Below are 15,869 nucleotides of genomic sequence, written 5' to 3' on the forward strand. Positions count from 1 at the left end.
GAGGAACAATAATTGGATACGTTAACGTGAAACAACAGTCACGTGTTTTCACAAGTCTCACTGAGGGTGTGTACTGTCATGTATATTTTACAGTGTAGTGTGCCAGCTATAATGTTGAATGCTTTAAAAAAAAAGCCCTTAGTGTACAGCTTTGTAGTGTATGCAATTGTATCAAATAGTGAGACATAACAAACATCACAGTGGATTGAGCTAATAGAAAGAAAGCTTCTTGGTGCTTGCACTATTTTGATCTAGTATTGTATCTTATAAGGAAGTTCTTATAATATTATAGATAAATGGGATCAAAGTCCCCCCCATCTGTTTACCCAAGGCAAATGTAAACTGCTAACTGGTCACATTCAGATGACTGGTTTTCCCATCACAATAGCAGTTAAGTTTGATGATGCAGAATTGCTTTTGAAACAAGTCCAACCTAATATTTTACCATTTTAACAACTATGCTACAGATGATAACAGTATGTATTATTATAGTATTTGCCAGCAATTCAAATTCTAGAAAGAGATTTATAACCACCACTCCCAACCTTACTCTACATCTTCCCAGAAGTTCTATATGGCAAATGACTTTGGGGTCCAGCAAAAGCTGCCACCTGGATTATTTATTTTCTTCACGGTTGCTCTTTGAAAGAAATATCAAATCATATTCAGTCACGCTGATGCTGTATAAAAAAAAAAAATACATTTCCTCTTAAATCAAAATATCTTTTATTTCTGTAAACACTGAAATCTCCATCAAATATGATTCATTTTGTGATCAATACTCACTCCATTAGGACATCAACATACAAAAAAAGTTCATCAACAGCATCAATCGAAACATAATTCATGTACAAAATCTACTGACATGCTTTCCAGTTGCTGCACAACAGCCAATAAAATGACATGAGAAATAAGTTGAATTGAAGTGGTTATATTCAGTATAGTTATAGTCAGTATCACTGATGTATCCTTATGAAAGCACATCATTTAGCTTCACCTTAAGTAAACATTCCTTTCTTTTGCTTAATCTAGCATACAGATTTTTTTTTTTTAATTTTTACAAAACAATGTTCAAATACCCCTTCCTAAAATAAAGTAGAAAAAAGAAAATCAGAAATAAAGTAAAGTAGAAAATCAGACATTCTTTAAATAAACAAAACCATTATTACAAATGAAAGAACTAAAAACAGAAATTCATAAATATATATAGGCATATTGGGGATGATATGGCTTATTAAAGGCCACCGTTTGCAATAAACATTTACAAAATAAAGTTAAAAAAGTAACTCACTTTCCAGCCTTTTCATACAAATACCAGTGCATCACTCTCTTTATGACACTGTAATACAGTTTTTCAACCAAAAAACAAGATAAATTACCAGATAATATAGAAGTTCTGTCATACTTTTACATTTTACAGTTTTGTATAAAATGTACAAAATCAAAAATGGTGACTTCATTGATTAGCACAATCACTTAATGGCACTTTATCTTTTACAGTGGAAAGAAGGAATATATGGGAACTCAATCTTTTAGATAACTCCATGTTTGGCAACAGTTTTTCACATTAATTTTAATATATTTTTTGTTAACAGCAAGTTTGCTACCAGTTTAAGGCCTAGCAGATTTGAATGTATCATTATTTATCTAAATTTCTTTGGTGCAAGCTAGAATACTATGTTGAATATCTTAAGGAATGTTCTATTGTTAACAGTTGGACATTTCATGCACACTTGTTAGTATAACATGAATATGCTGTTAACATGGAAACCCAAGCCAAAAGTATTTAATGCTTACACGGGATTTTCCAGCAAACGTACAGTATATGGCCTCAATACATGCTAATGGAATTTGTTGAGACTGTACAGGATTAATAGAAAATATAATATTTGAATGTATAGGAGCCAAACACTAAAATGGTTTTAACCAAATGGTCAATAGTCAAATAAATATATATTTAATGAGGTTTGAGGAGTTGGTTCTGTGCAAGTATGACTAACTGTGGAAGTCTTGTTTTGGAGCCTAGTTACAATGTCACAAGATTCAAAAGTACAATATTACACAGAAATACTGGTAATAAATATAAACAGTACAAAATTCATTGAGAAAACAACTTACTCGACTGAATTATAGCTTGACAATCAAACATATTTTAGTAGTGCAACACCTGGTCTCTTACAGAAAGAAAGAAACAACAACATATTGTGTGAAAATATATAAATAGAAATAAATATCTGGCTTCATTGAAAAGATCTAAAACATAAAAGGTGTGGTCTTCCAAGTTAAAAGAATATGTCACTTCCTCGCGTAGCCTACATAACTAAGGAAAGTTTCACCAGAAAAAAGTTACAAATTCTGTGCTATTGGACAGATCCATGTCTTAAAAGGGGGCTGGCAGTGAGGCTGGTCACACATTGTATACCTTGGTTACTGCCCCTGTTGCCACAGTAGCACTGTTGGATGCTGATGCTGATGTTGCTGAAGGCCTCTCCCTCCTGACATATCTAGGCTTGCGAACTGCAGACAATTTAAAAAAATGAGTATAAAAAAATATATTCATTGTATATACTAAACAGAACATACTGCTTTTACAACAAATTGTTATTAAGCTGATATTACCGACAGATGTTTTGCCAATGAAATTTAGCACAGTTGGTTGGAACTAGGATACACAACCTCTTTAGAATTAAATCCAAAATACAGACTAAGTAGTTAAAATGTCCTATACCTGAAGATGTAGCTTCAGGAATCATGACAGCCTTGGAAGAAAAATGAACAAGTTAGTAGGTCGGTATCCATTTTTAAGATACAGTTATATTTAAAAAGAAAGTAGTGTTTGTCTTGGATAACATCAAAAACGGTGTGGGTTATCTTACCGTCTCACTTGGTTGGAATATAAAAGCTGATAAAGGAAAATTGCACAATTTACAAACCTAATAATAATAATAATAATAAAATATTCAACACAGTTGGGTAAACAAGGTCAACCAAACTATGAAACTTAATCCAAACCTAAAAGCTGTTACTAACAAATCAGTTCTTTTGTCAAAAAAAAAAAGCATAGAAAACAGATTTACAAATTTTTTTATACCCTTATTTCGCCTATAGAAGACACCAGGGAGGCGGTTGGAACGCTTAAGGTAAAAGAAAGATGCAACCGAGAGGATGAGGCCCAGGCTGATCAGAAGAGTTCCCAGAAGGACAGAAGCCGCTACACCTGGACCACCTGCCATAACAGATGAACAAAAGATGAAATTATAGTGAGCCATATGACATGCAGGAAAAAAAGTATGTATATTGTGCTACAAATGAACAAATCGTAAATTGTGGCCACAATTTACTAAAACGAGAGAACGAATTCTTAATTTGTGGCAATGATATATATTAATTTGATATAAGTTCTCCCACTTAGAAATTATGGAGGGGTCTGATATTATCATTGTAGGTGCATGTCCACTGTGAGACACATAATCTAAAAAAAAATCCAGAAATCACAATATATGATTTTTTGTAACTATTTATTTGTATGATACAGCTGCAAATAAGTATTTGAACACCTCTCTATCAGCTAGAATTATGACCCTCAAATACTTATTTTCCTCTCTCTCTCTCTCTTTCTCTTTCTCTCTCTCTTTCTCTCTCTCTCTCTCTCTCTATATATATATACACACACACACACACACACACACAAATTATGTTTAAAAGCACTTTTATAGGCGAGTTGTTAACATAACTATTACTAAATGTTAACTTACCAATCATGTTGTTTAACATAAATGTTCCTGGAAAGTGACTAGTCCTTGCTAGAGGGAGAGTAGAAAACAATAACGAAGTAAATAAAAAAGATAAACAACAATATAATAAAAAAAAGAGCACAAGTAGTTAAACAACTCCTAGAGTCAAATGATTCCCAAATTGTAGCTTAAACATTTCAATGAAGCATGATGCATGATTAAACATCCACATTAAGCAATCTTCAAGAGTATACAGCTGTTCTATAAGGCATGACACTTACTATTGTTAAATGAAGTTAAATTCCCCTGATCTGCTGAGTCACAGGACACACAAAAGGTTGTACTGTTCTCCTGAACTTGAAGGAGCCCTAGAAGAAGATCCAAATTCACTCTCAAAATCAATTGTACTGAAATGTCCCTATATCAATTACATATAAAGTTCCACAGAAATAATTTCACACAAAGTATGCATAGAAAACTGACTCGGGCTGTATTTACAGGGAACATTCCTATCCATCTATTTTTTAGTGTTATTGACGAAAAATTTAATTTAAACATACCAGGATCACAGAGTGAAATATTTGCACAGGTTTCATTCATTCTTTTTATTCTTTCACAACAGTCATTGGAGTTTTCGAGCAGAGCCTGAAACACATGCAAAACCAAAATGCAGATAAAGAATGGAATTGGTCTTAGTTTCCGTTTTAGAACATTGGTTGCTGTCATTCCAGTAGTTCTCACATAATAAAGGCTCTCACATACTGAAAGTTGATTGAAATTATTCCAAAGATTCCTGAAGAGATAAGACATGTGATACCTTGGTCTCTGGAATTTCTAACACAAAAAGAGCAGCACTGATGATGTAGTAGACTCTACTCATGATGGGATTACTCCTGTGGGTTAGATGGAGTCAATATGGATCTGAAGCCCATTATGTTTATGTTCTAAAATGCCACAATTGGAGGTAATCCGTTTTTTGTTCAACATGCCTTTTTGTATATTTATATAGATTTAGCCAAGTACTTCCTGAAGACATTGGCACAACTCGTCATCATCTCACGAGCCGTCTAATTCTACACTGGTGATTCAAATGTCATTTTTGGTCCGTGAATGTGTTTTCTCTTAAGACATTTTAGCAGTTTTAAAGAGTTTAGCAGTTTACAGTATGACACACAAGCTACCCAACCAAGTTATTCAACAGTATACTATAGTCACTGAACTGGCTAATTAATTACTATCGCTTGCTGTGTGGATAATTGTGATGCCATTATACAAAACACACGAATAAAACTGAAGCATTGATGGGTTCATTTACCGACGACATAAGACCGATTTATGTGATAATACGCATGTGGACTTACCTGTGAAACGCAAGTTTTAATATGTCAGAAATCTGTTGACAACGGGAGTTTACTTCCTGACTAATAAACTGCACTGCCAAAATACAAGTCTTTCACTGTGTGCTTTCCTATTTTAAGATTTGCTCTTATTAGATCACCGTTATTTGATATTTTTTATATACATCATTTATTTGCATATTGTGATGTTGAATACCGTAGTAAGCAAACATACCACAGAATGAAACAGATCAAAAATCAATGCCGTTAATATTTTTTTATTATTATTATTTTATTTGTATTTATTTTTTTACCATATGTCTCGTTAGAAAATGTATGCGATTTGTTTTTGCTCTCCGTGTATTTGAATGATAAGAAATTAATAAGAACATATCAGATATCAGAATTTGAGTTGTTTTACATTTTCGCTTTATGGCTTTTATTATGAAGACACAGGTCTTCATAGTTTGGTTGCTATGATACGGCTCCCATGCTCACAGTCACACCATCATGAACCATATGGGTGATTTGATGGGTAAGAGTTACTATGCTGCCATAACCAGCAGTTTTACATTTTACGGTATTGACCCGACACGAACTTGTATGTCATCATGCTATCAATACAAGCACTCTACAGTGCGAATTGTGATTGTGATGAATAGGCTGAATTGAATAGGCTAATTTGCAAAATGCCTAACGTTACATACTATGATGACAAAAAAACCTGTATACCCTTAAAAACTAAATTGCCCCACTATACAACATGTGGTTATGGTAAAACAAAGAGTCAACTTTATGTGTGATGGTTGACTCTCAAAAAGTCTGTGATTTTTGCATATGGGGAATTCTTCTAATACTGTTTCATGATTATATTTACATTTTCAAACTTCTGAAGAGCAGGTGAGCAGTTATACTGAAGATGTATGCTTTTGGATAGATTCAAATGAATATGCTTTTTAATGTGTCTTATGGATTTGACACAAATTAAGTTATGAAGTCAATTTTAGAAAGATCATTTGGAAGCCTGTTCCATTACATGGTTCATTATCTGAGATCTTCGTCTACAAAATTGCACATTTCTAATAATGAAGTGTTATAATAAGTTTCCCTTATTTCAAGAATCAGTGCTTTGTGACAATCTCTCTCTCTCTCTCTCTATCTCTCTCTCTCTCTCTCTCACACACACACACACACACACACACACACACACACACACACACACACACACACACACACACACACACACACACACACACACACACAATTATAATTACTTATAGTAATTACTATTATTACAATGTGAGTGTAAATAAATGTAGTAATGCATTTATTTCCACTTGTAACTTAATAATATTAACTAAAGTAATTAGAATAATATAACACATTATTAGTATTTAAACAGTGCCACCTAGCGATTGCAATTAGTCAAAGTCCCTTTTTATACTCTTTAAAATAAAGTCTTTGCATAAGCTTGGCTATGAATAATGGGGTGTAGTGTAGGCCTAACGTGACATGTAAGTTATAACGTTACTGGCTGCATGAACTGTTTGAATTCTGTAGCCCGGGAAAACTGCCGCGTTAATTTACACAGCACAGCTTGGTTAAACCGTAACGGTCAGCATCAAAAACAGCCAGAATTTATTTATGTTCCCTCAGAATCATTACTGCTTATCAAAGTCCTTTGCTGGTAAGTCTCGTTTATTTAAAATGAACTAAGAAGGTGTTTTCTCGCTAATCTGTCGAAGACACCCAGCTATGATAACAGCAGCCGTGAACATTTATGACCCTTGACGTTCTCTCAGATATATATTTTTTAAACACATTTTTAGACATCGAAAGCCTGGATATGAAGCCCAATGTCTGGAATATTAAGGAGATGTTGAACATCCCCGCAACTACAGGGTAACGTTGTCTCATGTCTGAATTTTTTACTAGAGGATTTGTCAGCTAACTTGCTATCATTTTTACAATTAAGTTACCTAATCCTTTAACCTTACCTTGAAAGAGGGCATTAAAATCTCGTGTTATATTGATGTTTATTCAGAACTCTGTTTGTTATAGAGGGATAAAACTCGGCAAGGGTCCGGGAACCAGTGACTACTCCAGCCTGACTGACTCTCAGTTTCTGTGGGGCTCTCAAATGTGGCCTGACAATTCACAAGGGTTTACTCAGGAGATGAGTGGACAGAGCAGAGGTTCTCAGCATACCTCACAAGAGGTAAATATCTCAGAAATTTCTTTGAACTGTAGATTATGCCATGATTTATCTTGTTCAACAGCCTATGATAAACATATTGTTGATTGGGTTTTTTCTTGTTCCACAAACCTTTCATAATGACATTTAATTTGCCATGTTGTTGTGAAATTGAAATCTATAAATATTTAAAGTTTCCAAATTATCCAAATTATTTATTATTAAATCCAAATATTAATTTCAAATTATCTAAATCCTCTACAGGTGAAGGAAATGATGGTGTCCAGCAGTTATAGTTCTAAGCCGTTTTTGTTTGGCGGTGATGGCAAAATCCAAAACTTTACTGGTGGCAAATCTGTTGGAATGTTGGACAGATTTGAGGAGGAGAAGCAAAAATCCAAAGAAAAATATGAAAGGTAATTTGTCTATCTTTGATTCCTGCTCAATATTAAAAAAGTATTCTAATTGTGCTCATGTATGTTCAAGGGATCACCCAGCCATCCTAGGTGTATATGCCGTTCTTCTCTCAGATGAATACAATCAGACTTATATTAAAAATGTCCTGGCTAATCAAGACTTTATAATGGCAGCCCAAAAGTTGAAGCTCAAAAAAATGTGTCCGATCATTAAAAAAGTAATCCAGGAGGTTAATAAAGGCCTCCTGAAGTGAATCGATATCCATATTTAAAACTTTAAAAATAAAATATCTAGCTTCCCTGAACCCCTTTCCATATTCAACTTACAAAGAAAGGGAAATGCCTCTTGTGTTTCAAAATGCTTAAGCTACGTTTGAAGTCATGCATCACACCAACTATGCTAACAAACAAAATATGAACATAACAATATAAACCTAACAAATATAATATAAACATAACATACAAAATAACATAACAAAATATGCTTTTTTCGTAAGTTGAATACAAAAGGCAGTCTGGCGGAAGCTATATATTTGACTTTATAATGTGTTAAATATGGATATTTTTCTTACACAAACCTATCGATTCACCTCAGATGGTCTTTATTAACCCCCGAGCCGTGTGGAATACTTTTATAATGGATGGATGCGCTTTTTGGGCTTCCAATTTTGGGCTATCATTTACTGCCATTTATAAAGCTTGGATTAGCCAGGACATTGTTTTAATATAACTCATATTAATATTGTATTTGTATGAAAGAAGAATTTCTTATACACCTAGTTCTGTTCTGACATGTTGTTATATATTTAAATATATATATATATATATATATATATATATATATATATATATATATATATATATATATATATATATATATATATATATATATAACTTTTTTTTTTTCACTTTTTAGGGAAATTCTCACTAATGGAATTCGACAATTGCAGGAATCTCTGGAGAATGTAAGTATTGTACTTAGGGAGTAGATGATGTGCATTTTTAACACATTTAGAATATTTTCACTGCACATATTCACGGCTTCAGTATTACTTGACTTTGACCTACCGCTTCTCTTTTAGACCAGAGAGACTTTATTAAATTGCATTGATGGAAGTAATGGCATTACCAGAAAAGTTTTAGTAGAGAGAATGGATAATTTTTCAAAAACAAGTAAGTTTTTGTTTGTAAGTTTTTTTTATTCAATTAGCCCATGATGATGACCAAAGCATTCCACAGTTAACACTACCATTAAAGAAAATGATTTATCATTTGAGGTTTAAAGGTACAATATGTAACTTTTTTCTTCTTCCAAAATTAGCAAAAATTTCAAAAATGAGTCAATACATCATCAATCCTTCTTCCAAAATGTGTTTTTGTCTTACCCTGATTCACTATGTTAAGTGATTATATTTGAGACCTGTCAGGGTTTTCGCTGGAAATTGCATGCATATGTCACTCGCCTGTGCATTTCTCGTCATATCCGCCGTAGATAGAGAAAAGTTGCTCCAGTTATTTTTTGGTGTGGAAGTGGCATAGGTTAGTTGTCACAAGTTCACAATGAGCCAGAAAGTCTTACATGGAACGAGGTTGACATCTCAAACCTCTGCGAAATCACCCGTTTAAAAAACGCCAAAAAGACCCAAGTTTACTGACAAAAAGAGAGCATGACAGAGCTCGTAATAAAAAGAAAAAATCAACCATTGGCTTGGTTTTTCAGCGATGGTGAGAATTGCGCAATGCATGCAGTTTTGTTTTTCAACCACTAGAGACCAAAAGTTACATAGTGTAGCTTTAAATAGCAGATTCATTTTTTTACATTTTTTTAAAATGTAGTACATATCATGTTATTGTTGTTATTTGTTATTATAACCTATTACTTTTTGTTGTCCATTGCAGTTGATGGTTATTTAAACAGTGTGAAAGAGGGTATAACATGTCAATTTGAGACTCTGCAGAGCCAAACACAAATAGAAATTGCAGACAGGGAAGCCAAGGTAAGGACCGCACATATAACTTGTCCTAGACAATCGATAACGTGCTCCTTAATATACTCAATATTGGCAATGGTAATAAAGTCACATTTATTTTCCATTAAAACAGAGCAGTCTGGCTGCAAAAGAGTTGAGCTCAAACATGCTTAACCTCCAACAGGATCTGGAACATCTAAAAGTAGAGCAAAACAAGGAGCAGGGCATGCTGGGAAAAATTCTGTCTCAGCTTAGCACTTTGATTTCTATTCACAAGCCAATAGCAGGACCTAGCTCTGCCCGAATGATTGACAGTGAGGTCCAGACATCACCTGGTCTGTTAGACAGGTTCTGTGTCATGTCAACTGAGAAACACCAAGAGAGCAAGATGATGTGCAACAGACCTGCCATTTATTCAGGAAAAGCAGTAGAACAGAACCAGTGGCCACTTACCACACAAAACAGAGATGCACACGCTCTGCCTGTACAAAGACAGCAGACAGCAGTCATTGAGGAGGGTTCCCCTGATGCTTCACAGAGATTATGGAGCTCACAGTTAGAGTCTAGACCTTCAAACCCACTTGTGGATGCTCAATCCACTGCATCCAATGAAGAGTATGGAAAACAGTGTGTAGATAGACACCTAATGCCTGAAAATCCATTGAACAGATTGTGTAATGATGCGATGCCACCACTGAAAGCACCTAGGAAGCGCCAAAAAGCCCTGAATTATAGAGGGAAAAAGAGAGCCTTAGTTCTCCCACAAAGACAACCGGTAAGAAAAAAAGGAGCAACAAAGTTTTCAAAGGACAGCCCCCAGAATGAAGACCTTCAGTGTGAACAAAAAGACAGAGTACCTTTGTCTTCTCTTTGTGACAACTGGCAAATGAACAACACATCTGTTGCAGAGAATCACTTAAAACTACAGCAGCAAGCCACTGTAGCACCAGTCAGTAGGTGTGTAGCTGAACAACCAATAAACCCCTTCAGTTTGTGGTCTGAGGACACAGACAGTTCCCAAATGATAGTGGAATACAAGATGGCTGAGTGGGAAAATGTGGTGCCTGAACCTAAAGCTAGTGTCATAGTAGGAGAAGGTGGCCTGTGGCAGCTCTTTGACTTTACTAATGACTCAGAATAAAAAGCAGAATAATTCCATGCTGTATGCTGATAACAGTTGGATTTGAGAAATGATTTAGAGTATCCTCTTTTCAGGTTTTTTTTTTTTTTTTTGAACGTGAACACAAACTTTTCTTGCTATAGACATTATCTGTTCCTTTTCTGTTGCTGTTCCTTGTTGATACTTTTTTAACATTGGCACATATGGATATTATAAAACCTCAAACACAGTTTGGCAGACTTGACTGCTTTGAAAGTATTGTTGTTCTATTTTTCTTGTGCCACGTGATTCTAAAGCAATAACATTCAAACACATTCTATAATTCAGACATGTCATATTTGTCGCAAATCATATTTCAGAAGTTTGTGAATAATTTGTTTTGGCCTTGCAAATATTTTAGACAACCTCAGTGTAACATCAACAGGTATAAAATTGTTTAAAAAATATAAATTAAATTTGGTTTGAACATGACAGATTTAGCTGTTGTTAAGTTTGACAGATTAATATGTTTAATAAATTGCATTGACTGCTTACAGTTACAGTACATATACTGTATTATGAAACGCCATGCTATATATATATATATTTTTTTTTTTTACTGTGATATTGAAGTAAAGTCATATTTTAACAGTTTCTTGGGAGTGTTACTTCATTTGAGCTGTAAATTATGTAATAGTTTATCATATTATTTGAGACATATCTTAATACATTCTATACCTACAGCTTTTGGAAATATCTGAAATCCCAAAAACAAATCACCAAAAAAATCACTAAAGCAATTGAAGAAATATAAAATGGTTTGAAATAAGAATTTATATCTATTTATGGCACTTCCTCTTCTGTCGTTTGAATAATAAAAATTGCACAATTTTTCATGAGAAATCATTTTTGGAGATGTTGTCATTCCTCTACCAAGTCAGCAGGAGGGGGCATGAGTCCACGAGGGTTCAGATTTGCCACCAAACATACGTCGTAGCTGTCGTGCATCAGAGCCTGCTTTGCCACCACAGTCCATACATTTTCCCAGGGGTCCAACTGCAGGATGTCTTTTGTGATGGTATCGTGACGATCTTGGGAAAAAGTGGAGTGCACAATGTTTTCTATTTTGAACGGTCAAAGAGACATGAATTTAACTGCAATTTCAAGGCTAAACTAAATACCATAATTACACTGCAATGGTGGCACAGAAGTGCTTCTGACGTGGCGATTAGATGTCTTTACACAGACTTTAATGAGAGGTGGTATAAATGCATTTACACAACAATTTAACTGCATATTGTTATTCGCGGGAGGTGGTATAGAGCTAGCATTTTTAGGTTTATTATGCTGTATTGCCCAGTGTTAGGCAAATTACTTATAATTAATTACTAATTACATATTTAATGGTGTAATTAGATTATTCTCGATTATTAGAAATTTCTCTTAAAAAAGTATTTAATTATACTAACTACTTTCCAAAAACCTATATCAAGCTCGACTTAAACATTCAAGGATAGACATGAAATGACTTTAAATTCATTCAAATACACAAATACATAATTTAAAACTACATCAATTATTCTTATTAACTGACCAAATTATACCAATGTGAGAAGGATAGATAAAAACATGCATTTTAAAGTTAGACTTTAAAATGTTTATGTTAATTCCACTATTGTATATATATATATATATATATATATATATATATATATATATATATATATATATATATATATATGTATATATATATATATATATATATATATATATATATATATATATATATATATATATATATATATATACTGTTCTAGTATATTCTCGATACACATTATTTAGTTCAATTACTTGTGAAGTAACTAATTAAATTACAGGGAAAAATAAGAGTAATCCCTTACTTTACTTTTTCAAGTGATAAGTACCGGTAATTAAATTACAGTTACTTAGTAACTAGTTACACCCAACACATCTTTACACAGAACTTTGAGCATGCACAGTGCATCCTTTACTCAGCTGTGCAAAGATGCCTAAGTGAACTGATACTGATATTACAGTATATTTACAAATTTACCTGCTCCTTTGTAGTATCCACAGACATAAAGTTTTCCATCAACAACACCAGCATTTGATGCATTGCTGCGAAGTGATAGGAGAGACCATGGTAAAGGAGGACCATCCCGCCAGAAATCGCCATCTGGGTTGTAGATCTCTACTACATTAAGGCAGTGACGTGACTGGCCGCGATCTACACCTTCACAACCAATACCACCTGCAGGAGGAGATACTGAAGCTCATTTTACAGTACAGTATAATCTTTGTAATTGCATGGGTGATGCCCAGGTTTACTTTTAAATAAAATAAGTTGTTATATTGCACATCCTGTTGACATTCTCACCCAGTACATATATTTCCCCATTAAGTGCGACTGCGCTGCAACGGTATTTTGAATATTTCATAGGGCCGAGTTCACTCCACTTGTTGTTCTCGGGGTCATATTCAAGCAGGCGATTACTCATACGGTCAGGCTCGTCATCTGTGCGGTATGACTGCCATTTGTGAGACATGGCAGAACAGGTGCGTTAGAGGGAAAGAGAGAAGGCAATAAATACATACACAGTTGCTGTGTTCCCCCACTTGGTTTTATTTTCCAAATTATAGTGATTTATTGTATTTGCATTCTCATGACTCATGCAATATAAAGATGACAAATTTCCACTATTTTGGTATATTACCTGTGGAGTCCGTCCCCCAAGCACAAACAGGTGACCCTTCATCCGAACTACACTGTGATAGGCAAGGGGCATGGGCAGAGGGGCAGCGCTTCGCCACGGCCCACCCTGTAGAGACAAGCGCTCAACACTGTTAGTGATGAGGAACTGGTTCTTCAGCTTCATCTGACCTCCAATCAGATACAGGTTGTCTCCCAAAGAGCTCAATGCATAAGAGTCACGATACTCTGCTGAGCTCAAGTGTTTCCAGGATCCTTGGGCTTCCTTGTTGTACCTGGTACAACAATGAATAGAAAAATCTTAGATTCTTGAACTGTATGTTTCACTGTCTATAATGTGATATATTTTATCTAAGTTTAAGGTGCTCGAATGAACAGATTAGTTAAAGGTTTTGCTTTATATATTTAATGTTGAAAACATAGAGTATTACTGTCATTTTCTTCTGCAGAAGCCTCACATGAAAATCTCGACGTTCCTTTCTTTCTGTCGCGCCATCCTTCTGGCTCCTAGCTCTCCTGCCACAATAATTTCATTCCTCTCAGTTACCACGCCAGCATAGACATATCCGAGTGCATCACCATATCGTGGAGAGGTGATAAAAAGAGTCCGGCCGGTGTTGGGAGCATAACAAAAGCTGCGTTCTGTGTAGCTTCCATAACGTGAGCGTATCCCTCCTCCATCATTACCAATGCAGAGCAGGAGGTCTGTGGTCTCCATACCATAGCGCAGCTTCAGTCGGCGAGGTGGAGCATCTGAATCCAAGCTTGCCGTTTCAATGGCCTCTTCCATTATCTGGAGACATTCGGCATCAGCTAGCAGTGCCGTGTTCTTCTTCATCGTCCCCTTTAAGTAATCCACACCCACCAGTGGAAGACGTACCTTCTTTAGGAGCTCTGGGAGGTGCCTGGCCCGGTTCTCTTCGGCTGACCCTACACCCCCCGGACTGTACTTCACCCAGCGCATCACCACATCCAAAATGCTCTCTTCCCGTGAAATATTAAGGTCATCTGAGCCCAATAACATCCCTAACTGGTGAGCTTCCAACTCCAGCACTTCTTCCCCAAGGCACACTTCAGTGAAGTGCTGCCGCAGATAGCGCTGAGCCTGGTCTGCCAACTCCTCTGCCCCAAGATCCCGGGCATAATAATAGATTCCCAGGCAATTGGAAGCATCCATGTGGTCAGTCATGTAGATCTGACAACGACTGAACACATCATCCATTTGTAGAAGAAAAGCAGCAACAGAGATGCCCTGTACATTGGCTGCAGTGAGTGGAAGATTGGAGCTGTACATGTATTCTAGCAGTAGGGCCAGGCTTTGGGCTGGCATGTCTCTTAACACAACTTGACGGTTGGTACACTCGCGCAGACCACAGGTGAACATTACGCGGAAGTAGGGACTGAAGGCAGAAAGCACCGCTCGGTGGCATGGGAAGCTAACACCCTCAGCGATTAGAACCACATCTGTTAGCTGCTCAGCATCCCGCATTCGGTTTAGCTGCTCCAGCAGCATCAAACCGTGCTTGGCTCTCAGATCCATTTTTTTGTTTTTTTGTCTTGATAGCTTTAAACTTAGAGAAGTGTAAACCTTAGCCTAAATACATCCTGGAGGTCCTTAAAAGGATATCAGGGAACATGCATCTGACGAGATAAAAACATGTTTTAGCAATGGCAGTAATGACAACTTGCTGCGACAGTGCTCAGTAATCCACATAACTTTAAAGAAAGTTAATTTGGATGTACCAATAATTTTATTTTGCTCTTAGGGTCAGTGCTAAACAGGGCAATGCTCCAACATGTCAAAAGAAAGACAGTTATTGTTAACAGTCACAGCATTGGCAACAAGCTAAGTCTATTGCATTATATTAGCACATGCATCAATGAATCGTACCAGATTTCTGGCTTCCTGTGGTGTCTGCCTTCAGGCAACAATTTGTCCATTACCCACACTCGACACAAACACGCTTGCTGCCTTGCGTCTGACAGTAAACACTGGGCGAGTGAGCATGCTCTGTGTACTCAACCTTCCATGGCCATTCCCACTAAGCAACAGCGCTAAATATAGCTCATGATTTGTCAAACTACTGAAGGAAAAAATATTCAGCAAGTTTTCTTGATCACTAAACATTACTTAATATTACAGCTTGTGGAGACATTTTTTTTATTGTCACTTTACTCAGTGACTTTTCAATGCTTGTGTAAGTATTTCTCTAATAGAATCTGGGGAAAAGCCCTCAGTACATGAGAGTTGAGGTCAAATTTCACCACCATCATGTTCTTAAAGAGACCACACAATCTATGTGTAAGCATTTGTTCTTTATTGCAGCTTCTTTCTTCAAAGTACTTTTGATGCAATTTTAGGTATTTATATGTTAAACATAGGATTGG

General features: G+C 35.7%; 3 protein-coding genes across 5 annotated transcripts; 1 reads left to right on the forward strand and 2 right to left on the reverse strand.

Annotated features, from left to right (window-relative positions):
• Positions 1–709: 709 nt before the first annotated feature.
• On the reverse strand, positions 710–7,109 carry c12h1orf159 (chromosome 12 C1orf159 homolog). 3 transcript variants are annotated; one of them, XM_067460091.1, is made up of 9 exons: positions 5,096–5,147; positions 4,552–4,627; positions 4,295–4,379; positions 4,016–4,102; positions 3,756–3,803; positions 3,092–3,226; positions 2,877–2,902; positions 2,729–2,759; positions 710–2,517 (listed from the first exon to the last, which is right to left on the reverse strand). In XM_067460091.1, the coding sequence occupies exons 2-9, from the start codon at positions 4,612–4,614 to the stop codon at positions 2,408–2,410; spliced, it is 585 nt and encodes a 194-aa protein (XP_067316192.1). In that variant the 5' UTR covers positions 4,615–4,627; positions 5,096–5,147; the 3' UTR covers positions 710–2,407. The 3 variants fall into 3 exon arrangements, with proteins under 3 accessions (XP_067316192.1, XP_067316193.1, XP_067316194.1); XM_067460092.1 differs by lacking the exons at positions 4,552–4,627; positions 5,096–5,147 and adding an exon at positions 7,069–7,109; XM_067460093.1 differs by lacking the exon at positions 4,552–4,627 and having other exon boundaries at positions 5,096–5,174.
• Positions 6,552–10,887, forward strand: LOC137094421 (interactor of HORMAD1 protein 1). Its single transcript, XM_067460090.1, has 8 exons — positions 6,552–6,758; positions 6,901–6,973; positions 7,133–7,289; positions 7,530–7,681; positions 8,598–8,646; positions 8,764–8,854; positions 9,581–9,678; positions 9,785–10,887. The coding sequence occupies exons 1-8, from the start codon at positions 6,716–6,718 to the stop codon at positions 10,790–10,792; spliced, it is 1,671 nt and encodes a 556-aa protein (XP_067316191.1). The 5' UTR covers positions 6,552–6,715; the 3' UTR covers positions 10,793–10,887.
• Positions 10,888–11,367: 480 nt separating this feature from the next.
• kbtbd12 (kelch repeat and BTB (POZ) domain containing 12) lies at positions 11,368–15,760 on the reverse strand. Its single transcript, XM_067458490.1, has 6 exons — positions 15,373–15,760; positions 13,940–15,122; positions 13,486–13,756; positions 13,149–13,299; positions 12,825–13,022; positions 11,368–11,841 (listed from the first exon to the last, which is right to left on the reverse strand). The coding sequence occupies exons 2-6, from the start codon at positions 15,019–15,021 to the stop codon at positions 11,672–11,674; spliced, it is 1,872 nt and encodes a 623-aa protein (XP_067314591.1). The 5' UTR covers positions 15,022–15,122; positions 15,373–15,760; the 3' UTR covers positions 11,368–11,671.
• Positions 15,761–15,869: the final 109 nt, after the last annotated feature.

Source organism: Pseudorasbora parva, chromosome 12 (genome assembly GCF_024679245.1).
Source record: "Pseudorasbora parva isolate DD20220531a chromosome 12, ASM2467924v1, whole genome shotgun sequence".
In the NCBI taxonomy this organism is placed as follows: domain Eukaryota; kingdom Metazoa; phylum Chordata; class Actinopteri; order Cypriniformes; family Gobionidae; genus Pseudorasbora; species Pseudorasbora parva.

What these genes read in the sequence shown, in the direction of transcription:
- c12h1orf159 (XM_067460091.1), bottom strand. Translation starts at nt 4,614, where the DNA reads ATGAGTAGAGTCTACTACATCATCAGTGCTGCTCTTTTTGTGTTAGAA. An exon ending in TATTTCACTCTGTGATCCTG is followed by an intron (nt 4,103 to 4,294) that starts GTATGTTTAAAT and finishes ATCTTCTTCTAG; the next exon opens with GGCTCCTTCAAGTTCAGGAG. An exon ending in CTTCTATAGGCGAAATAAGG is followed by an intron (nt 2,903 to 3,091) that starts GTATAAAAAAAT and finishes TTCCTTTATCAG; the next exon opens with CTTTTATATTCCAACCAAGT.
- LOC137094421 (XM_067460090.1), top strand. Translation starts at nt 6,716, where the DNA reads ATGTTCCCTCAGAATCATTACTGCTTATCAAAGTCCTTTGCTG. An exon ending in AACATCCCCGCAACTACAGG is followed by an intron (nt 6,974 to 7,132) that starts GTAACGTTGTCT and finishes TGTTTGTTATAG; the next exon opens with AGGGATAAAACTCGGCAAGG. An exon ending in TCCAAAGAAAAATATGAAAG is followed by an intron (nt 7,682 to 8,597) that starts GTAATTTGTCTA and finishes TTCACTTTTTAG; the next exon opens with GGAAATTCTCACTAATGGAA.
- kbtbd12 (XM_067458490.1), bottom strand. Translation starts at nt 15,021, where the DNA reads ATGGATCTGAGAGCCAAGCACGGTTTGATGCTGCTGGAGCAGCTAAAC. An exon ending in AGGAACGTCGAGATTTTCAT is followed by an intron (nt 13,757 to 13,939) that starts GTGAGGCTTCTG and finishes TTGTTGTACCAG; the next exon opens with GTACAACAAGGAAGCCCAAG. An exon ending in TGGATACTACAAAGGAGCAG is followed by an intron (nt 11,842 to 12,824) that starts GTAAATTTGTAA and finishes CTTTTTCCCAAG; the next exon opens with ATCGTCACGATACCATCACA.